General features: G+C 45.0%; 1 protein-coding gene across 3 annotated transcripts in view; it reads right to left on the bottom strand.

Moving 5' to 3' along the window:
- FGD4 (FYVE, RhoGEF and PH domain containing 4) overlaps nucleotides 1-24391 on the bottom strand; it is a 387351-nt gene that overhangs the window by 91708 nt on the left and 271252 nt on the right. For all 3 annotated transcript variants that reach the window (XM_038741145.1, XM_038741142.1, XM_038741133.1), the window contains exon 4: nucleotides 18531-19014. In XM_038741145.1, the coding sequence (XP_038597073.1) occupies nucleotides 18531-19014 (484 nt within the window). The remainder of the gene's footprint in view (nucleotides 1-18530; nucleotides 19015-24391) is intronic.

The following is a 24391-nucleotide window of genomic DNA, read 5'->3' as shown; positions in this document are numbered from 1 at the left end:
GCGCTTGGGAAGTACAAATTGGCAACATATAGAGACAGTCCCTACCCAACAGTGGGCTCACAGTCTAAAAGGGGGAGACAGAGAACAAAACCAAACATACCAAACATTCAATCCTATTTACTGAGCGTTTACTGTGTGCAGTGAACTGTACTAAGTCAATCAATCAATCAATCGCATTTATTGAGCGCTTACTGTGTGCAGAGCACTGTACTAAGCGCTTGGGAAGGTACAATATAGCACTAAAGAGAGATGACCCTCTGCCCACAATGACCACACAGTCTTAATCCTTACTTTACAGAAGAGGCAACTGAGGCCCAGAGAAGTGAAGTGACTTGCTCAAGGTCACACAGCAGAAAAGTGGCTCAGAAGCAGCGCGGCTCAGTATAAAGAGCAGGGGCTTTGGAGTCAGAGGTCATGGGTTCAAATCCTGGCTCCGCCACATGTCTGCTGTGTGACCTTGGGCAAGTCACTTATCTTCTCCAGGCCATAGTTCCTTCAATCTGTAAAATGGGGATGAAGATTGTGAGCCCCCGGGGGGACAATGTGATCACCTTGCATTCAATCCTATTTACTGAGCGCTTATTGTGTGCAGAGAACTGTACTAAGTGTTTGGGAAGGTACAATATAACACTAAAGAGAGATGACCTCCTGCCCACAACAACCACACAGTCTTAATCCCTACTTTAGAGAAGAGGTAACTGAGGTCCAGAGAAGTGAAGTGACTTGTTCAAGGCCACACAGCAGACAAGTGGCTCAGAAGCCACTTGCCTTCTTCTAGACTGTGAGCCCACTGTTGGGTAGGGACCGTCTCTATACGTTGCCAACCTGTACTTCCCAAGCGCTTAGTATAGTGCTCTGCACACAGTAAGCGCTCAATAAATACGATTGAATGAATGAATGAAGCCAGCGTGGCTCAGTGGAAAGAGCCCGGGCTTTGGAGTCAGAGGTCATGGGTTCAAATCCCAGCTCCTCCACATGCCTGCTGTGTGACCTTGGGCAAGTCACTTAACTTCTCTGAGCCTCAGTTACCTCATCTGTAAAATGGGGATTAAGACTGTGAGCCCCACGTGGGACAACTTGATCACCTTGTGTCCCCCCCAGCGCTTAGAACAGTGCTTTGCACATAGTAAGCACTTAACAAATGCCATTATTATTATTATGTCTGCTGTGTGACCTTGGGCAGGTCCTTGATTTCTCTGAGCCTCAGTGACCTCATCCGTAAAATGGGGATGGCGACTGTGAGCCCCAAGTGGGACAACCTGATCACCTTGTATCCCCCCCACAGTGCTTTGCACATAGTAAGCGCTTAACAAATGCCATCATTATTAGCATTCAGTGGCAGGGGTGGGATTAGACTGTGAGCCCACTGTGGGGTAGGGACCATCTCTACACGTTGCCGACTTGTACTTCCCAAGCGCTCAGTCCAGTGCTCTGCACACAGTAAGCGCTCAATAAATACGACTGAATGAATGAATGAACTGAATTAGAACCCAGGTCTTTCTGACTCCCAGGCATGTGCTCTATCCACCAGGCCACACTGCTTCTAATAATAATAATAATGATGGCATTTGTTAAGCGCTTACTATGTGCAAAGCACTGTTCTAAGCGCTGGGGAAATACAAGGTGATCAGGTTGTCCCACGGGGGGCTCACAGTCTTAATCCCCATTTTGCAGATGAGGGAACTGAGGCTCAGAGAAGTGAAGTGACGTGCTCAAGGTCACACAGCAGGCATGTGGCGGTGCCGGGATTCGAACCCATGACCTCTGACTCCAAAGCCCGGGCTCTTTCCACTGAGCCACGCTGCTCAAAGAGAGCCCCTCCTTTCCTGACAGCAGTGCGCCGGGCTGGTCTAATTTCGGGGGGGGACGATTTGCCTGCCTCCCGGCGCGCTTTTGGGGGGTTGAGACTCTTCCTCTTTGCAACCTCTTCGCCTCCAGACAAGCCAAACATCTGGAAACGTCATTCATTCACTCATTCACTCATTCATTCATTCAATCGTATTTATTGAGCGCTTACTGTGTGCAGAGCACTGGACTAAGCGCTTGGGAAGGACAAGTTGGCAACCTATAGAGACGGTCCCTGCGACTGCATTTATGGAGCGTTTACTGCGTGCAGAGCACTGCACTAAGCCCTTGGGAGAGTAGAAGCAGCGTGGCTCAGTGGGAAAGAGCCTGGGGCTTTGGAGTCAGAGGTCATGGGTTCAAATCCTGACGCCGCCAATTGTCAGCTGGGTGATTTTGGGCAAGCCACTTAACTTCTCTGGGCCTCAGTTACCTCATCTGTAAAATGGGGATTAAGACTGTGAGCCCCACGTGGGACAACGTGATCACCTTGCAGCCTCCCCAGCGCTTAGAACAGTGCTTTGCACATAGTAAGCGCTTAACAAATACCATTACTATTATTATTAAGATCCTCTTCACCTCCAGCCGAGCCAAACATCTGGAAACGTCATTCTTCACTCATGCGATTGTATTTATGGAGTGTTTACAGCGTGCAGAGCACTGTACTAAGCCCTTGGAGAAGCAGCGTGGCTCAGTGGAAAGAGCACAGACTTTGGAGTCAGAGGTCATGGGTTCAAATCCCGCTCCGCCAATTGTCAGCTGTGTGACTTTGGGCAAGCCACTTCACTTCTCTGGGCCTCAGTTCCCTCATCTGTAAAATGGGGATTAAGACTGTGAGCCCCACGTGGGACAACCTGATCACCTTGTAACCTCCCCAGTGCTTAGAACAGTGCTTTGCACATAGTAAGTGCTTAATAAATGCCATCATCATTATTATTATTAGAAGCAGCGTGGCTCAGTGGAAAAGAGCCCGGGCTTTGGAGTCAGAGGTCATGGGTTCAAATCCCAGCTCTGCCAACTGTCAGCTGTGTGATTTTGGGCATGTCACTTCACTTCTCTGGGCCTCAGTTCCCTCATCTGTCAAATGGGGATGAAGACCGTGAGCCCCCCGTGGGACAACCTGATCACCCTGTAACCTCCCCAGTGCTTAGAACAGTGCTTTGCACATAGTAAGCGCTTAATAAATGCCATCATCATCATTATTATTATTATGTGTGCCCACCGTGCTGGGTGATGACAGCTGCTGTTCCCAGACTGAGCCCCCTTTTCCTTCTCCTCCTCCCCATCCCCCCCACCTTACCTCCTTCCCCTCCCCACAGCACCTGTATATATATTTGTACAGATTTATTACTCTATTTATTTTACTTGTACATATTTACTATTCTATTTGTTTTGTTAATAATGTGCATCTAGCTTTATTTCTATTTATTCTGGTGACTTGACACCTGTCCACATTCATTCATTCATTCATTCAATCATATTTATTGAGCGCTTACTGTGTGCAGAACACTGTACTAAGTGCTTGGGAAGTACAAGTTGGCAACATCTAGAGACGGTCCATACCCAACAGTGGGCTTTGTTCTGTTGTCTGTCTCCCCCTTCCAGCCTGTGAGTCCGTTGTTGGGTAGGGACCGTCTCTAGATGTTGCCGACTTGTAATAATAATAATAATAACAACAATAATAATAATAATGGCATTTGTGAGCCCGTTGTTGGGTAGGGACCGTCTCTAGATGTTGCCAACTTGTAATAATAATAACAACAATAATAATAATAATAACAATAATGGCATTTGTGAGCCCACTGTTGGGTAGGGATTGTCTCTATATGTTGCCAGCTTGTACTTCCCAAGCGCTTAGTACAGTGCTCTGCACACAGTAAGCGCTCAAAAAATACGATTGATTGATTGATTGATTAAGCGATTCTTATGTGCAAAGCGCTGGGGAGGTTACAAGGTGATCAGGTTGTCCCATGGAGGGGCTCACAATCTTCACCCCCATTTTACAGATAATAATAATAATAATAATAACGGCATTTATTAAGTGCTTACTATGTGCAAAGCACCGTTCTAAGCGCTGGGGAGTGTACAAGGTGATCAGGTTGTCCCATGGGGGGCTTACAGTCTTAATCCCCATTTTACAGATGAGGGAACTGAGGCCCAGAGAGGTGAAGTGACTTGCCCAAAGTCACCCAGCTGACAATTGGCGGAGCCGGGATTTGAACCCATGACCTCTGACTCCCAAGCCCGGGCTCTTTCCAGTGAGCCACGCTGCTTCTCTAAGTTTTAATCCCCATTTTACAGATGCGGTAACTGAGGCCCAGTCACGTGCCCAAAGTCACCCAGCTGACAACTGGCGGAGCTGGGATTTGAACCCATGACCTCTGACTCCCAAGCCCGGGCTCTTTCCACTGAGCCACGCTGCTTCTGAGGCCCAGAGGAGGGAAAGTGACTTGCCCAAAGTCACACGGCTGACAACTGTGCTTCCCAAGCGCTTAGTCCAGGGCTCTGCACACAGTAAGCGCTCAATAAATACGATTGAATGAATGAGTGAATGCTGTTCCGCCTTCTTAGCCACTCTCCCCCTCCAGCAGGGCAAAACATCTGGTATCAATCAATCAATCAATCAATCGTATTTATTGAGCGCTTACGGTGTGCAGAGCACTGGACTAAGCGCTTGGGAAGGACAAGTTGGTATCTGCTGCAGCCTCCTCTCACTGCAAATGGCTCAGCTCGACCCTTTCCCCTTCCCCTTCCCCCCCCCACCCAACCCACCCCACCCAAGGCCCCCCCGGCCTGCCTCAAGGGGGTTCTCATTCTAGCCCCCCCATTTTTCTGCTGTGTGACCCCCCCAATGGGCAAGTCCACTTCCCTTCTCTGGGCCTCAGTTCCCTCATCTGCAAAATGGAGGTTCATTCACCCATTCATTCATTCAATCGTATTTACTGTATATATGTATATATGTTTGTACATATTTTTTTTACTCTATTTATTTATTTATTTAATTTAAATTAGTTGTACATATCTATTCTATTTATTTTATTTTGTTAGTATGTTTGGTTTTGTTCTCTGTCTCCCCCTTTTAGACTGTGAGCCCACTGTTGGGTAGGGACTGTCTCTGGATGTTGCCAATTTGTACTTCCCAAGCGCTTAAGCGCTCAATAAATACGATTGATGATGATGATGATTTACTGAGCGCTTACTGTGTGCGCATTTCTTACTCCAGTTATTTATTTATTTATTTTACTTGTACATATCTATTCTATTTATTTTATTTTGTTAGTACGTTTGGTTTCGTTCTCTGTCTCCCCCTTTTAGACTGTGAGCCCGCTGTTGGGTAGGGACTGTCTCTAGATGTTGCCAATTTGTACTTCCCAAGCGCTTAGTCCAGTGCTCTGCACGTAGTAAGCGCTCAATAAATACGATTGATGATGATGATGATGATGATGATTTACTGAGTGCTTACTGTGTGCGCATTTCTTACTCCAGTTATTTATTTATTTATTTTACTTGTACATATCTATTCTATTCATTTTATTTTGTTAGCATGTTTGGTTTCGTTCTCTGTTTCCCCCTTTTAGACTGTGAGCCCGCTGTTGGGTAGGGACTGTCTCTAGATGTTGCCAATTTGTACTTCCCAAGCGCTTAGTCCAGTGCTCTGCACGTAGTAAGCGCTCAGTAAATACGATTGATGATGATGATGATTTACTGAGCGCTTACTGTGTGCGCATTTCTTACTCTAGTTATTTATTCATTTTACCTGTACATATATATTCTATTTATTTTATTTTGTTAGTATGTTTGGTTTCATTCTCTGTCTCCCCCTTTTAGACTGTGAGCCCGCTGTTGGGTAGGGACTGTCTCTATATGTTGCCAATTTGTACTTCCCAAGCGCTTAGTCCAGTGCTCTGCACGTAGTAAGCGCTCAGTAAATACGATTGATGATGATGATGATGCAGAGCACTGGACTAAGCGCTTGGGAAGTACAGGTTGGCAACATCTAGAGCCGGTCCCTACCCTACAGCGGGCTCACAGTCTAGAGGGGGGAGACAGACAACAAAACAAAACATATTCACAAAATAAAATAAATAGAATATGTAGAATATGTTAGACTATAGAATAGTTGGAATATGTTAAGTACAATATGTAGATTGTAGAATATGTAGAATGTAGAATATGTTAAAATATAGAATAGTTAGAATATGTTAAGTAGAATTTGTAGATTGCAGAATATGTCAGAATATAGAATATGTTAGAATATGTTTAGACTGTGAGCCCCATGCGGGACAGGGGCTGTGTCCAACTTGATTAGCTTGTGTCTACCCCAGAGCTTAGTAGAGTGGAGTCAGAGGTCATGGGTTCAAATCCCGCTCCACCAACTTACCACACAGAGTAAGCAGCGTGGCTCAGGGGTGTACTTCCCAAGCGCTTAGCACAGTGCCTTGCACACAGTAAGCGCTCAATAAATACGACTGAATGCATGAAAGAGCCTGGGCTTGGGAGTCAGAGGTCACGGGTTCTAATCCCGGCTCCGCCAATTGTCAGCTGTGTGGCTTTGGGCAAAGTACTTCACTTCTCTGAGCCTCGGTGACCTCATCTGTAAAACGGGGATGAAGACTGTGAGCCCCACGTGGGACAACCTGATCACCTTGTATCCCCTCCAGCGCTTAAAACAGTGCTTTGTACATAGTAAGCACTTAATAAATGCCATTATTATTATTATTAAATACCATAAAAAACGTGGCTCAGTGGAAAGAGCCCGGGCTTGGGAGTCGGAGGTCGTGGGTTCTGATGCCGGCCCTGCCACATGTCTGCTGTGTGACCTGGGGCAAGTCACTTAACTTCTCTGAGCCAAAGTTCCCTCATCTGGAAAATGGGGATGAAGACTGTGAGCACCATGTGGGACAACCTGATCACATTGTATCATCCCCTCCAGTGCTTAGAACAGTGCTTTGTATATAGTAAGCACTTAATAAAGGCCATTATTATTATTATTATTATTATTATTATTATTAAATACCATAAAAAACGTGGCTCAGTGGGAAGAGCATGAGCTTGGGTGTTGGAGGTCATGGGTCTTCTAGACTGTGAGCCCACTGTTGGGTAGGGACCGTCTCTATATGTTGCCAACTTGTCCTTCCCAAGCACTTAGTACAGTGCTCTGCACACAGTAAGCGCTCAATAAATACGATTGATTGATTGATGGGTTCTGATCCCGGCTCTGCCATGTGTCTGCTGTGTGACCTTGGGCAAGTCACTTCACTTCTCTGAGGCTCAGTCACCTCATCTGGAAAATGGGGATGAAGACCGTGAGCCCCACGTGGGACAAACTGATCACCTTGTATCCCCCCCAGCGCTTAGAACAGTCCTTTGCACATAGTAAGCGCTGAGCAAATGCCATCATTATTATTTTAAAAAACCCCCAAATCCTGAATAAACTGACATTCATTCAGTCGTATTTATCATATTTCCTGGCAGCTGCTTCCCGCTGCACCACTAAGGAGACCCCATTCTATCCTGTTTTCCAATGTCCTGGTGGGAAAAAGAATAGCTTCTGCAGCATGAGGCCACTTTAATATCTCAGGAAAGATGATGTCTCTGGTATCCACTGCTGTGGCACAGGATAATAATAATAATAATAATAATAATAATAATAATAATAATAATAATAGCATTTATTAAGCGCTTACTGTTCTTAGCACTGGGTTAGATACAAGGTGATCAGGTTGTCCCACGTGGGGCTCACAGTCTTAATCCCCATTTTACAGATGAGGGAACTGAGGCACAGAGAAGTGAAGTGACTTGCCCAAAGTCACACAGCTGATAAGTGGGCAGAGATGGGATTAGAACCCACAACCTCGGACTCCCAAGCCCGGACTCTTTCCACTAAGCCATGCCTGGAGTCTGAATCTTCCCAAGCGCTTAGTACAGTGCTCTGCACACAGTAAGCGCTCAATAAATACGATTGAATGAATGAATGAATGAATCGCCAGGAGCCGGAAATTCTGCTCCTCAAGCCACAGCTCCATACTGATTTTTGTTTATTGTTTATTTTTTTTAATGGCATTGTTTATTTTTTAATGGCATTTATTAAGCCCTTACTATGTGCAAAGCGCTGTTCTAAGCGCTGATTTGATCTTGTGTCTTATGAGGTTTCAATAATTTATTGCTTCGTTGATTCCTATGTCTGTCTCAAGACTTCTCCCCAAGAAGCAGCATGGGCTAGTGGATAGAGCACGGGCCTGAGTGTCAGAAGACCCTGGGTAATAAAAATAATAATAATAATAATAGCATTTATTAAGCGCTTACGATGTGCAAAGCACTGTTCTAAGCGCTAGAGAGGATACAAGGTGCTCAGAATGTCCCACGTGGGGCTCATAGTCTTAATCCCCATTTTACAGATGAGGGAACTGAGGCACAGAGAAGCTAAGTGACTTGCCCAAGGTCACACAGCCGACAATTGGCGGAGCCAGGACTTGAACCCATGACCTCTCACTCCCAAGCCCGGGCTCTTTCCATTGAGCCACGGGTACTAATCCCGGCTCTGCCACTTGTCGGCTGTGTGACCTTGGGCAAGTCACTTCACTTCTCTGTGCTTCAGTTATCTCATCTGCAAAACAGGGATTGAGACTGTGAGCCCCACGAGGGATACAAGGTGCAACCCAATTTGCTTGTATCCACCCCAGCGCTTAGTACAGTGCCTGGCACATAGTAAGCACTTAAATATCATTTTTATTATTGTTATTATTATCATTATTATTCATTTATTCCTAGATTGTGAGCCTCTCAAAGGAAAGGGTCCATTTCCAATTCCCTTTTGCATACTCTTTCTCAGAGCTCAGTACTGTGCTCCGCACACAGTAAATGCTTACTAAATACTATTAATAATAATAATAATAATGGCATTTATTAAGTGCTTACTAGGTGCAAAGCACTGTTCTAAGCACTGACTTCTACTACTAATAATAATCGATTCCCACTTTTCAGCTGGGACACAGCACTGCCTGAGGGAAAAAATTTCATCTGTCCACTTTGCTTTTGACTTTCCCATTTCCGCTCTTTGTACAACAGTTTATTGGACACCCTATTGTTTATCATTCCCCCCGTCACAAAGCAGCGTGGCTCAGTGGAAAGAGCCCGGGCTTTGGAGTCAGAGGTCATGGGTTCAAATCCCACCTCCGCCACTTGTCAGCTGGGTGACTTTGGGCGAGTCACTTCACTTCCCTGGGCCTCAGTCACCTCATCCGTAAAATGGGGAGCCCCCCGTGGGACAGCCTGATCACCTTGTAACCTCCTCAGCGCTTAGAACAGTGCTTTGCACATAGTAGGTGCTTAATAGATGCCATTATTATTATACTCTGTAGCTCAGTTAAGATGACCAAAGCTTCAATGCTAGGAGATTGCCTAGATCAATCAATCGTATTTATTGAGCGCTTACTACGTGCAGAGCACTGTACTAAGCGCTAGATTCCAGAACTTCAATGTTTGTGATCTCCGCTGCCCTTGTGAAAATGAGAACTGCCCATCCGTGACACCGCGGTCCAAAGTGTCACATCCGGGAGCATCAGCTCAACGGGGTAATAATAATAATTATGGTATTCCGGAAGCACCAGCTCAACGGGGTAATAATAATAATTATGGTATTTGTTAAGCGCTTACTAGGTGCTTAAATACGATATTTTATAGAGCCAATCCAAGAAGGTTCTAGCTATCTTCCTTTATGTTGCCAACTTGTACTTCCCAAGCGCTTAGTACAGTGCTCTGCACACAGTAAGCACTCAATCAATCAATCAATTAATCAATCAATCGTATTTATTGAGCACTTACTGTGTGCACAGCACTGTACTAAGCGCTTGGGAAGTCCAAGTTGGCAACATCTAGAGACGGTCCCTACCCAACAGTGGGCTCACAGTCTAAAAGTCAATAAATACGATTGATTGATTGGTGATTCCCTCTGAACCATAAGGTTTATCGTGCGCAGGGAATGTGTCTACCAACTCTGTTGGACTGTACTCTCCCAAGTGCTTATTAATTAACTGATTAATGGTATTTGTTAAGCACTTACTATGTGCTAAGCGCTGGGGTAGATACAAGGTAATTTAGGTTGTCCCACGTGGGGCTCACAGTCTTAATGCCCAATTTACAGCTGAGGTAACTGAGGCTCAGAGAAGTGAAGTGACTTGCCCAAAGTCACACAGTTGATAAGTGCAGCAGCCAGGATTAGAACCCATGACCTCTGATTCCCAAGCCCGGGCTCTTTTCACTCCGCACACGATAAGCGCTCAATAAATACCACGACTTGATGGACGGAGAGCCATGAGCTACCTCGATTATGACCGCAACCTGATTTTTCGCATTTCATCTTGAAGACGGTAATGATGGTGGCCTAATGATAATAATGATGGCATTTGTTACGCGCTTTCCTATGTGCCAACTTGAAGACGGTAACGATGGTGGCCTAATGATAATAATGATGGTATTTGTTACGCGCTTACTATGTGCCAAGCACTGTCCTAAGAGCTAGGCTAGATACAAGCTATTCAGGTTGTCTCCCGTGGGGCTCCCAGTCTTAATCTCACAGAGAAGCAGCGCGGCTCAGTGGAAAGAGCCCGGCCTTTGGAGTCAGGGGTCAGGGGTTCGAATCCCGGCTCTGCCAACTGTGTGACTTTGGGCAAGTCACTTCACTTCTCTGCGCCTCAGTTCCCTCATCCGTAAAATGGGGATGAAGACTGGGAGCCCCCCGTGGGACAACCTGATCCCCTTGTAACCTCCCCAGCGCTTATAACGGTGCTTTGCACATAGCACTTAATGAATGCCATTATTAGTATTATTAATCCCCATTTTACAGATGAGGGAACTGAGGCATAGAGAAGTGACACAGCAGACAAGTGGTGGAGCCGGGATTAGAACCCACATCCTCTGATCCCAAGCGTGGGCTGTATCCATTACGCCACGCTGCTTCTTCTCCAAGGCATCTTGGAGTTCCTGTGGCAGCCCGCTGTTGGGTGGGGACCACCTCTATATGTTGCCAACTTGGACTTCCCAAGCGCTTAGTACAGTGCTCTGCACACAGTGAGCGCTCAATAAATACGATTGAATGAATGAATGAATTTCCTCAATGGTCCATATGTTGAAGAAGAGTTTCTGCAATTTTGTACCTAGGGTGTACCCTCCATGTTTTAACACCTCAGCAGCATGGCCTAATGGCTAGAGCCCAGGCTTGGGAGTCAAAGGTCCTGGGTTCTAATCCCGCCTCCGCCACTTGCCTGCTGTGTAGCTTGGGCAAATCTCTTCACTTCTCTGTGTCTCAGTTCCCTCATTTGGAAAACGGGGGGTTAAGATAATAATAATAATGATGGCATTTATTAAGCGCTTACTATGTGCAAAGCACTGTTCTAAGCGCTGGGGAGGTTACAATAATAATAATAATGATAGCATTTATTAAGCGCTTACTATGTGCAAAGCACTGTTCTAAGCACTGGGGAGGTTACAATAATAATAATAATGATGGCATTTATTAAGCGCTTACTATGTGCAAAGCACAGTTCTAAGCGCTGGGGAGGTTACCATGATAATAATAATGATGGCATTTATTAAGCGCTTACTATGTGCAAAAAGTACTGTTCTAAGCACTGGGGAGGTTACCATGATAATAATAATGATGGCATTTATTAAGTGCTTACTATGTGCAAAGCACTGTTCTAAGCACTGGGGAGGTTACCATGATAATAATAATGATGGCATTTATTAAGTGCTTACTATGTGCAAAGCACTGTTCTAAGCACTGGGGAGGTTACAATGATAATAATAATGATAGCATTTATTAAGCGCTTACTATGTGCAAAGCACTGTTCTAAGCGCTGGGGAGGTAACAAGGTGATCAGGTTGTCCCATGGAGGGCTCACAGTCTTCATCCCCATTTTACAGATGAGGTCACTGGGGCACAGAGAAGTGAAGTGACTTGCCTAAAGTCACACAGCTGACAATTGGTGGATCCAGGATTTGAACCCATGACCTCTGACTCCAAAGCCTGGGCTCTTTCCACTGAGCCACGCTGCTTCCAAGTCATACATACTTACATACATACATACATACATACATACATACATAAGGAGTTTGGTACCAGCAAACTCCAGCCCTGGTGCACTTATTTATACCCAACATGAGCTGTAGAAACCTTGGCATTCTTTGGGGATGATCATCATCATCATCATCATCATCAATCATATTTATTGAGCGCTTACTATGTGCAGAGCACTGTACTAAGCGCTTGGGAAATACAAATTGGCAACACATAGAGACAGTCCCTACCCAACAGTGGGCTCACAGTATAAAAGGGATATGTACAAGTAAAATAAATAAATAAATAAATAAATAAACAGAGTAACAAATATGTACAAACATATATACATATATACAGGTATACAAATATACAGGTAGACATGGATGTGGGGAGGGAGGGCATTCCAGGCCAGGGGGAGGATGTTGGCCGGGGGTCGATGGCTGGACAGGCAAGAACGAGGCCCAGTGAGGAGTTGAGCGGCAGAGGAGCGGAGGGTGCGGGCTGGGCTGTAGAAGGAAAGAAGGGAGGTGAGGTAGGAGGGGGCGAGGTGATGGCGAGCCTTGAAGCCGAGAGTGAGGGGTTTTTGCCTGGTTAGTAAAACCTCACATATATTCTGGTCCTCTTCCTTTCCAGGGTGAAACCTGGCATCTCTCCACTCTGTGTGAAATGAGGACAGTTGCATTCTACCTTAATCAGATCAAATTAGGGCAGGTGATAACCCCTGCAGGCAACATAATTATGAAAAATGTTTGTGTTCAATACAAATTGTTATTCCATCCTTACAACCTAATCGGACGTCATATTTAACCGGTGATTCACAGTGCATCAATATACATTCTCTCTTTATCCCCTGTGGATGAAAGCTAAATTTCAAGTCAGGATGTGAGGAAGCTATGTCGCTCAGCCCAGGAATAATTCCAATAACATTTTTATAAGACTTAGCAATCCACTATAACAACTAGTGATTGTGCTGTGTGCTAATAAAACCATGACATGCAATGAAAATACCGGGTCTATAATTCTGTCGGCGAGAAAACTTGGAAAATAATCTCCAAACCCCAAAACCCCAAAAGTAGAGGATTAAGCTTTTTCCTGAGTTTTCTGTCATAACCTGCCCTTCCTCTCTAATGGAACACATGCAGTGAATAGCCGGCTAACTGATTTGACATAAACTGAAAATTGGATGCAAAAGTTCATTCTACATTACTGGGATAATACACCTAGTTTCATTTAGAATATTACTCTTCAGAAGACACCCCAAGCGCCGCAATGACAAATGCTATATCAAAGATGCACTCGGCAGCAAATGCGGTACGAGGCTCCGTGGGGTGATTTTTCAGTGTGTCAGAATTATAATATCACTCCATGGAAACAAATTAAGTGGCACAAGCTTGGCTGTTGGGATGACTTTGTTAGTGATGCAGTGGTATTTCATAAAGAATGCATTGCTTCAGATCTGTCAATGGAATGTCAAAGATGGCCCATCCATTTTTATGAAGTCCAATTTATTATTTGGAATGGGGAAAAAAAGAATGCACTTAGCATCCGGCTCCATTTCTACAATATTTAAACTCTGACTGAAATATAGTGGGTTTTTTTTAGTTCTTTTTGCTCTTTACCTTTGGTCCATTTTCCACTTCTAATTTTATGTTAAGGATGAAGTCCCTTAGGAAGCAGTTAAGGAAAACACTGCTTATGATACTTATAGGTCTTTTGTTAAACCCACTGATACCTGAGGGGGAAAATGACATTTTATTGAATGAATTCAACATGATATTGATCATTGTGACGTGTCTGCTAATCCTGTTGTGCTGTACTCTCCCAAGTGATTAGTACAGTTCTCTGCAAGTGGTAAGCACTCAATACATATGATTGAATGATTGCTATATACCAACCTATGCACTCCCTGCAAACTGAAAGCTCCTCGTGGGCAGGGATGACATTTAACGACTCTATATGTTGCCGACTTGTACTTCCCAAGCACTTAGTACAGTGCTCTGCACACAGTAAATGCTCAGTAAATATATGTGGATGGTATGCAGTCCCTATCCCTTATGGGGCTTGTAGTCTAAGGAAGGAGAAAACAGATATTTCATCGCCATTTTGCACATGAGGAACCTGAGTCACAAGAAGCTAAGAGACTTGCCCAAGGTCACCCAGCAGACATGTCGGCATACTGAACACCTATGCTAGGTATATTTTATTTTAACTGTGGGCACTGATTCACCTCATACTGGGAAAACACTTTGCTGTACATTTAATCCATCACTCCGATTTATTGAGCTCATGTGAAGAGCACTGTATTAAGCACTTGGGAGAGCACAGTATAACAGAATTAACAGGCACATTTTCTGCCCACAAAGAGCTTACAGTCTAGAAGGGACAACAGACCTGAATAAATGGTATGACGATAAATAAATATGAATATGAATGAATAGATAACTTGTGCTGTGGGATTGGGGCAGGGGGAAGGGAATATAAAATATCCAAATGTCACAGATCCAAGTGAACTGATGATAAAGAAGGGAGAGCTGCCTGGGGAAAAGGGGGCTTAATCAGGGAAGGCCTCTTGGAGGAGATGCTATGAAGGATGGGAGAGTAATGGTCTGGCACGTATGCAGGGGGAGGGAGTTTCAGACTAGGTGGAGGATGCGGGAAAGGGGTCAGTAGCGAGAGAGACGAGAATGGGGCACAGTGAGTCAACTGGCATTAGAAGAGTGGAGTGTGCAGGCTGGGTTGTATAGGAGCTTATTGAGGTGAGGTACGAGGAGGGTGGCTGATTGAGTGTTTTAAAGCCAATGGTGAGGAATTTCTGTTTGATGCAGAGGTGAATAGGCAGCCACTGGAGGTTCTTCAGACGTAGGGAGACATGAACTGAACATGGTTGCTAATAAATAATTCATGCAGCAAAGTGAAGTATGGATTGGAGTGGTGAAAGACTGGAAGATGGGACGTGAGCAAGGAAGCAGATGCAGTAGTCCAGGCGGCACAGGATAAATGCTTGGATCAGCACGGTAGCAGTTTGGGTGGAGAGGAAAAGGAGGATTTTAGTAATACTGTGAAGGGAGTACTGACAGGATTTGGTGACAGGTGACTATGTGGGTGGGGTATGAGATGATTTGAGGACCGTGTCAAGTTAATGGATTTATGGTGTAGGAAGGATAGGGGTGTTGTCTATACATTAATGATGTAACAGTGATAGGAAAGATGTGGGGGAGGATGGGGTTTGGGTGGGAAGATAAGGAGTCCAGTTTTGAACAAGTCCAATTTGAGTTGTCGGTGGGAGGAAGTAGGAGGAAATGCGAGACCGCAGGGAAGGAGAGAGGTTAGGGCTGGAGCTGTAGATTTGGGAATTAACTGCATAGAGGTGAGAGTTAAAGTCATGGGAGGGAACGGGTGTACAGAGAAAATAGAAGGGGACCTAGAACTGAGCCTTGAGTGACTCCTACTGTCAGAGGAGCCCACAGAAGAGGCTGAGGAGTGGCCAGAGAGATAGGAGAAGAACCAAGAGGGGACAGTGCGAGTGAATCCAAGGTTGGATAAAGTTTCAAGAAGAAGGAGACGGTCTACAGTATTAAAGGCAGCTGAGAGGTCTAGAAGGATTAGGATGGAGTAGAGGCCATCAGATTTGGCGAGAAGATCATTGGTTACCTTAGAAGGGGGTGTTTCTGTGGAGTGAAGGAGGTGGAAGTCAGATTGGAGGGGGTGTAGGAGAGAATTGGAGGAGAGGAAGTGGAAGTGGAAACAATGGACATAAACTACTCTCTCAGGAAGTTTGGAGAGAAATGGTAGGAGGAAGATGGGGTGATAAATGGAGGGAGCCATGAGGTCAAGGGAGAGGGTTTTTTTAGGATAGAGGATACATAATCAACTTTGAAAGCAGTGGGGAAGAAGCCATTAGAAAGTGAACAGTTAAAGATGGCAGTCAAGGAAGGAAGAAAGGAGGGGGTGTTTCATAAAGGAATGAAGGGTCAGGGTCAGAGACCTGGGTGGAGGGGGTAGGTTTAGAGAGGAAGCTAGATATTTCATCCTGAGTTACTGCAAGGAACTTAGAGTCCAAGAGGGTCAAAGAGGTGGGGTTGGAGAGAAAAAGGGAAGAATTTAGGGAGATCACACCTGATGGTTTCAATTTTGATGATGAAGTATGTGACCAGGTCATTAGGGGAAAAAGACAGTGGGTGTTGGGGACGGACGGTTTGAGAAGGAAGTTATTTGTCTGGAACAGCAGGCAGAGGGGGAGTGGGTATGGGTGTGAATCCTCTCCTTTTACTAAATGTAGATTTTTCTTAGAAAAATAGGACTCCTGTAGCTCACGGGCTCATCAGTTTGTTCTTTGTATTCCTACCCAGAAGACACAATCTTCTGGGACTGCAACTATAGTCTTCTCTCTGGAACTGATTACAATGATGTTGGGCGATTGTGACTTCAAGAAAATGCTAAGCTATTTCAGCAAGTAAGCTCCTAAGAAATTAAGATCCCCCCTGCTTTTAGGGAGATATCGTTTTCAACATGAGAAATGAGAAACTCTGCACCATTATTATGAAGGAAAATGTTGTGCTTTCTAAATAAAATGGCTTCCCCATTCCCAGGGTTTTGCAAAACACATTGAAACTGCTTGCATCAACTGAAATAATATAGGCCTAATTGCTTTAAAGTTCAAGGTACATTTCTGCAGAGCAGATGGTTTAATGCTCCATTCATTCATTCATTCATTCATTCAATTGTATTTATTGAGCACTTACTGTGTGCAGAGCACTGTACTAAGTGCTTGGGAAGTACAGGTTGGCAACATATGGAGACAGTCCCTAGTCAACTCCTTGAACAAGTCATCTACACGCACTGCCTCGAATTCCTCAACACCAACTCTCTTCTCGACCCCCTCCAGTCTGGCTTCCGTCCCCTATATTCCACGGTAACTGCGCTCTCAAAGGTCACCAATGACCTCCTGCTTGCCAAATCCAACGGCTCCAACTCTATCCTAATCCTCCTTGACCTCTCAGCTGCCTTCGACACTGTGGCCCACCCCCTTCTCCTCAACACGCTATCTGACCTTGGCTTCACAGACTCCGTCCTCTCCTGGTTCTCCTCTTATCTCTCCGGTCGTTCATTCTCAGTCTCTTTTGCAGGCTCCTCCTTCCCCTCCCATCCTCTTAATGTGGGGGTTCCCCAAGGTTCAGTGCTTGGTCCCCTTCTGTTCTCGATCTACACTGACTCCCTTGGTGACCTCATTCGCTCCCACGGCTTCAACTCTCATCTCTACGCTGATGAAACCCAGATCTCCATCTCTGCCCCTGCTCTCTCCCCCTCCCTCCAGGCTCGCATCTCTTCCTGCCTTCAGGACATCTCCATCTGGATGTCTGCCTGCCACCTAAAACTCAACGTGTCCAAGACTGAATTCCTTGTCTTCCCTCCCAAACCCTGTCCTCTCCCTGACTTTCCCATCTCTGTTGACGGCACTACCATCCTTCCCGTCTCACAAGCCCGCAACCTCGGTGTCATCCTCGACTCCGCTCTGTCATTCACCCCCCACATCCAAGCCGTCACCAAAACCTGCCGGTCTCAGCTCCACAACATTGCCAAGATCCGCCCTTTCCTTTCCATCCATACCACTACCCTTCTCGTTCAAGCTCTCATCCTATCCCGTCTGGACTACTGCATCAGCCTTCTCTCTGATCTCCCATTCTCATGTCTCTCCCCACTTCAATCAATACTTAATGCTGCTGCCCGGATTGTGTTTGTCCAGAAACGCTCTGGGCATGTTACTCCCATCCTCAAAAATCTCCAGTGGCTACCAATCAACCTGCGCATTGGGCAGAAACTCCTCACCCTGGGCTTCCAGGCTGTCCATCCCCTCGCCCCCTCCTACCTCACCTCCCTTCTGTCCTTCCCCATCCCAGCCCGCACCCTCTGCTCCTCTGCCGCTAATCTCCTCACTGGGCCTCATTCTCGCCTGTCCCGCCATCGACTCCCCGCCCACATCATCCCCTGGGCCTGGAGTGCCCTCCTTCTGCCCATCCGCCAAGCTACCTCTCTTCCTTCCTTCAAGGCCCTACTGAGAGCTCACCTCCTCCAGGAGGCCTTCCCACACTAAGCCCCCTCCTTCCTCTCCCCCTCGTCCCCCCTCCATCCCCCCGTCTTACCTCCTTCCCTTCCCCACAGCACCTGTATATATGTATATATGTTTGTACAGATTTATTACTCTATTTATTTTACTTGTACCTATCTATTCTATTTATTTTATTTTAATATGTTTGGTTTTGTTCTCTGTCTCCCCCTTCTAGACTGTGAGCCCACTGTTGGGTAGGGACCGTCTCTATATGTTGCCAACTTGGACTTCCCAAGCGCTTAGTGCAGTGCTCTGCACACAGTAAGCGCTCAATAAATATGATTGATTGATTCTCTGGGCCTCGGTTACCTCCTCTGTAAATGGGGGATTGAGACCGAGCGCCCTACGTGAGACGGGGACTGTGTCCGACCCGATTTGCTTGTATCCACCCCAGCGCCTGGCACTTAGTAAGCGCTTAACAAACACCGTAAGTATTATTAAATTATTCAAAACTGCAATCCTTTGCCCATTACGTGTCAATCACCGCCACTCCCCCACCGACTAGCACGGGAGCCTTTTCACCTTGGCTTCAGCATGCTCATCTTGTCTCTCGAGCTCAACGGGGCTTTCTTCATCCGACTTCTCTTCTCGGGCGGCGACTGCTTCAGCGACGTCCCGCGCGGACCCGGCCTCTTCGCTTGCAATCCGGTCACCGTCCTTCACTACGTCTCCTTCGCCATCATCTCCAACAGACGAAGAAGGATCCGATAGAGTGGCTTCTCTCTCGCCGTTGACTAAGCTACTGTCACGGGACGACTTCGGAGGAGCAAGGGGGTGGAGAGGAGGGAATTCGCCCTCCGGGCCCTCCGTCGGGTTTTGGGTGACGACGACCACCCCGTTGGCTGTGTGTGTCTGTGCGTCCTGAGGTGGGCGAGGATGGCTTCCCCGCTTCTGGAGTGAATTTGGGGAAAGGAGTCTGGGCTGAGGTGGTTCGGTCGATCCATGCCTTCCTTGAGCTCGAACAGAAGAGTAGTCCTTCTTCAACTCCACGGCAGCAGGGGATGAGCTAAAAAAAAACAAACAAAATCAAAAGGCATCCTGAAAAATGAGGGCTGGAAACGCCCCAGTGGAATGGAAATGGTTCCCGTTAGAGAAGGGTGACTGTGTGACATACCCTACTGAAAACCGTTTTTTAATTCAATCTTGGAAGTTCGTTCATTCATTCATTCAATCGTATTTACTGAGTGCTTGCTGTGTGCGGAGCACTGTACTAAGCGCTTGGGAAGTACAAGTTGGCAACATATAGAGACGGTCCCTACATATAGACCTACATATATACATATGCACCCTACATATAGACGGTCCCAACATATAGAACATATAGAGCTGTTGTCCCTACCCAACAGCGGGCTCACAGTCTAGAAGAGGGAGACAGATAACAAAACAAAACACATTAACAAAATAAAATAAATAGAATAAATATGAACAAATAAATAAATATTCATTCATTCATTCAATCGTATTTATTGAGTGCTTACTGTGTGCGGAGCACTGTACTAAGCACTTGGGAAGTACAAGTTGGCAACATATAGAGACGGTCCCTACCCAACAACGGGCTCACAGTCTAGAAGGGGGAGACAGACAACAGATCAAAACATATTAACAAAATGAAATAAATAGAATAAATACGGACAAATAAAATAAATAAATAAATATTCATTCATTTATTCAATCGTATTTATTGAGCACTTACTGTGTGCACAGCAAATGTACTAAGTGCTTGGGAAGTACAAGTTGGCAACATATAGAGACAGTCCCTACCCAACAGTAGGCTCACAGTCTAGAAGGGGGAGACAGACAACGAAACAAAACATATTAACAAAATAAAATAAATAGAATAAATATGTACAAATAAATAAATAAATATTCATTCATTCATTCAATCGCATTTATTGAGTGCTTACTGTGTGCACAGCATTGTACTAAGCACTTGGGAAGTCCAAGTTGGCAACATATAGAGACAGTCCCTACCCAACAGCGGGCTCACAGTCTAGAAGCGGGAGACAGACGACAAAACAAAAGATATTAACAAAATAAATAGAATAAATATGTACAAATAAAATAAATAAATATTCATTCATTCAATCGTATTTATTGAGCACTTACTGTGTGCACAGCACTGTACTAAGCACTTGGGAAGTACAAGTTGGCAACATATAGAGACGGTCCCTGCCCAACAGTGGGCTCACAGTCTAGAAGGGGGAAACAGACAACAAAACAAAAGATAGTAACAAAATAAAATAAATAGAATAAATATGTACAAATAAAATAAATAAATAAATATTCATTCATTTATTCAATCGTATTTATTGAGCACTTACTGTGTGCACAGCACTGTACTAAGCGCTTGGGAAGTACAAGTTGGGAACATATAGAGACAGTCCCTACCCAACAGCGGGCTCACAGTCTAGAAGGGGGAGACAGACGACAAAACAAAACATAACAAAATAAAATAAACAGAATAAATATTTACAAATAAAATAGAGTAATAAATACATACCAACATATATACATATATACAGGTGTGAGACTCGATCTCTATCCTAATCCCTTTGTCCCCTGAGGCCCTATTTATGTTTTTAAAAAATCTCATGGGATTACTGCCCAGTATTTTTAAAAAAAGCTTCTGGACCATTTTGCCACACTGTGAACCCATGTCTTGATAATGAAGGCCCCTGTCAGGACAGACCTGAAGGGATGAAAAGTTGTGAGCAAGAACAAAGAGTATGACGAAGTTGACTCCTCTTCAAAAGAGGCCATTTTTAGTAAACTCTGGTACAAATTAATCCGGGGGCCAAACTGACATAATTTAACCACTCTTTTTGACGGAACTGATGGACGAATGCAAATTCATTCCTTCATTCATTCATTCAATCGTATTTATTGAGCGCTTACTGTGTGCAGAGCACTGTACTAAGAGCTTGGGAAGTACAAGTTGGCAACATAGAGAGATGGTCCCTATCCAACAGCGGGCTCACAGTCTAGAAGGGGGAGACAGATGACAAAACAAAACATATTAACAAAATTAAATAAATAGAATAAATATGTACAAATAGAGTGATAAATACATACAAACATATACACATATTTGCAGGTGTATATATACACCTGTGTTATAATTTGTTATGGTACTTGTTAAGTCCCTATTATGTGTCAAGCACTGGTCTAAGTGCTGAGGTAGATGCAAGTTGATCAGTTGAAGGGACTGGGGTAGGGACTGTCTCTATATGTTGCCAATTTGTACTTCCCAAGCGCTTAGTACAGTGCTCTGCACATAGTAAGTGCTCAAAAAATACGATTGATGATGATGATCAGTTAATCAGGTTGGACAATGTTACTGTCCCACATGGGACTCAAAATCTAAATAGGAGAAAAAACAGGTATTTTATTTCCATTTTACAGATGAGACATCTGAAGCATAGTGAAGTGACTTGCCCCAAGGTCATACCACAGACACATGGCCGAGGCAGAATTAGAACACAGATCCTCTGATCCACAAAGCCTGTCTTCTTTCTACTAGGCCACACTACTTCTCGAATGTTTCTTATCCTATTAAACACCAATTCATGTAGAGACCTCCCTATTTTTCTGTGTGCCTATCTAGATGGTTGTTACTTCTCTCTTTCTACTAAAATTTATACTCAATAAATAACATTTATTCTCACTAATATATAAATTTATTTATATTGATGTCTCTTACTCTCTAGACTCTAAGCTTATCAAATCCAACCAAAAATGACAACCAGGCCGGACCGTGGAAGATGCGTCCAAAGACATGCTCACTGTGGGCAGGGAATGTTGTCTGTTTATTGTAGCATCCTCTCCCAAGTGCTTAATACAGTGCTCTGCGCACAGTAAGCGCTCAACAAATACGACTGGATGAATGAAATGTCATACACAGAAATAGCACAATTGAGTGAAGGGTAAAGTAAATGGTGGAAAGGAGACAGGACTAGTCCCTGACACGGAATCTCTTGAAGATATCGGCCGGTGAGCCCAGGAGGAAATGAGACTTTGCGACCGAGAACCTCCAAGAGGGGACTGATTTTAATAATAATGATGACATTTATTAAGCGCTTACTACGTGCAAAGCACTGTTCTAAGCGCTGGGGAGGTTACAAGGTGATCAGGTTGTCCCACGGGGGGCTCACAGTCTTCATCCCCATTTTACAGATGAGGGAATTGAGGCCCAGAGAAGTGAAGTGACTTGCCCAAAGTCACACAGCTGACAGTTGGCGGAGCCAGGGTTTGAACCCATGACCTCTGACTCCAAAGCCCGGGCTCTTTCCACTGAACGGGCTCCACGCACAAACTCTCTTTTTCCTGCCAGTGGTGTTTATCAATCAATCAATTCTATTTAATGAGTGCTTACAATGTGCAGAGCACTGCACTAAGCGCTTGGGAGAGTACAATACAACGGAGTTGGTAGACACATTCCCTAGACTGCAAGCTCCTTGTGGGCAGGGAATGTGTTTGCTTATTGTTATTTTGTACTCTCCCGAGAGCTTAGTACAGTGCTCTGCACACAGCAAATGTTCAATACATACAACTGAATGAATGAATGAATGAATGAAAGGCTTACAGTCTAAATGGGAGACAGGCATTAACATCAATGAATGAATTATGGGTTCATTCATTCATTCATTCAATCGTATTTATTGAGCACTTACTGTGTGCAGAGCACTGTACTAAGCACTTGGGAAGTACAAGTTGGCAACATATAGAGATGGTCCCCACCCAACAACGGGCTCACAGTCTAGAAGGGGGAGACAGACAACAGAACAAAGCGTAGATATGTACCTGAGTGCTGTAGGCCTGATGGAGGGGGATTCATTCATTCAATCGTATTTATTGAGCGTTTACTGTGTGCAGAGCACTGTACTAAGTGCTTGGGAAGTACAATAATAAATAATAATAATTTTGGTATTTGTTAAGCACTTACTATGTGCCAAGCACTGTTCTAAGTGCTGGCGGGATACAAGGTGATCAGGTTGGCCCACGTGGGGCTCACAGTCTTCATCCCTAATTTACAGATGAGGGAACTGAGGCCCAGAGAAGTGAAGTGACTTGCCCAAAGTCACACGGCTGAGAAGTGGCGGAACCGGGATTAGAACCCACAATCTGTAACTCCCAAACCCGGGCTCTTTCCACTAAACCACGCTGCTTCTGTACAAGTCAGCAACATATAATAATAATAATAACAATAATAATAATAATAATAATAATAACAATGATGGCATTTATTAAGCGCTTATCTTATTTTGTTAATATGTTTTGTTGTCTGTCTCCCTCTTCTAGACTGTGAGCCCACTGTTGGGTAGGAACTGTCTCTATATGTTGCCAACTTGTACTTCCCAAGCACTTAGCACAGTGCTCTGCACACAGTAAGCGCTCAATAAATACAATTGAATAGAATAGAATGTGCAAAGCACCATTACAAGGTGATCAGGTTGTCCCACATGGGGCTCACAGTCTTCCTCCCCATTTTACAGATGAGGTAACTGAGGCCCAGAGAAGTGAAGTGACTTGCCCAAAGTCACACAGCTGACAATTGGCAGAGCCGGCATTTGAACCCGTGACCTCTTTTCCACTAAGCCACGCTGCTTCGCTCTATATAGAGATGGTCCCTACCCGACAAGGGGCTCACAGACTAGAAGGGGGATGAATAAAGGGAGGAAATCCAAGTGCAAGGCCGATGCAGTAGGGAGTGGGAGAAGAGAAAATTCCTTCAATCGTATTTATTGAGTGCTTACTGTGTGCAGGGCACTGGACTGAGCGCTTGGGAAGTCCAAGTTGGCAACATATAGAGACGGTCCCTACCCAACAGTGGGCTCACAGTCTAGAGGGAAATGAGGATTTGGGCAGGGAAGGCCTCTTGGAGGAGATGGGCCTTCAGTAAGACTTTGAAGGGGGGGACGAGTCATCGTCTGGAGGATATGGAGAGGGAGGGCGTTCCAGGCCAGAGGCAGAACCGGGATAATAATAACAATAATAATAATAATAATAATAATGATGATGATGTTGGCATTTGTTGAGCGCTATGTGCAAAGCACTGTTCTAAGCGCCGGGGGGATACAAAGCCATCAGGCTGTCCCACGTGGGGTTCACAGTCTTAATCCCCATTTTCCAGATGAGGTCACTGAGGCTCAGAGAAGTGAAGCGACTTGCCCAAGGTCACAAAGCAGACATGTGGCAGAGCCGGGATACGAACCCACAACCTCTGATTCCAAAGCCCGAGCTCTTTCCACTGAGCCACGCTGCTTCTCTAGACTGTAAACTTCTCTGGGCCTCAGTTTCCTCATCTGGAAAATGGGGATTAAGACTGTGAGCCCCCTGTGGGACAATTTTTTTTACCTGTATATATGTTTGTACATATTTATTAC

This window comes from Tachyglossus aculeatus, chromosome 2, assembly GCF_015852505.1.
Source record: "Tachyglossus aculeatus isolate mTacAcu1 chromosome 2, mTacAcu1.pri, whole genome shotgun sequence".
Lineage (NCBI taxonomy): Eukaryota > Metazoa > Chordata > Mammalia > Monotremata > Tachyglossidae > Tachyglossus > Tachyglossus aculeatus.
Note: the sequence above shows the minus strand (reverse complement) of the source record. Positions and strands in the feature narration are given on the sequence as shown.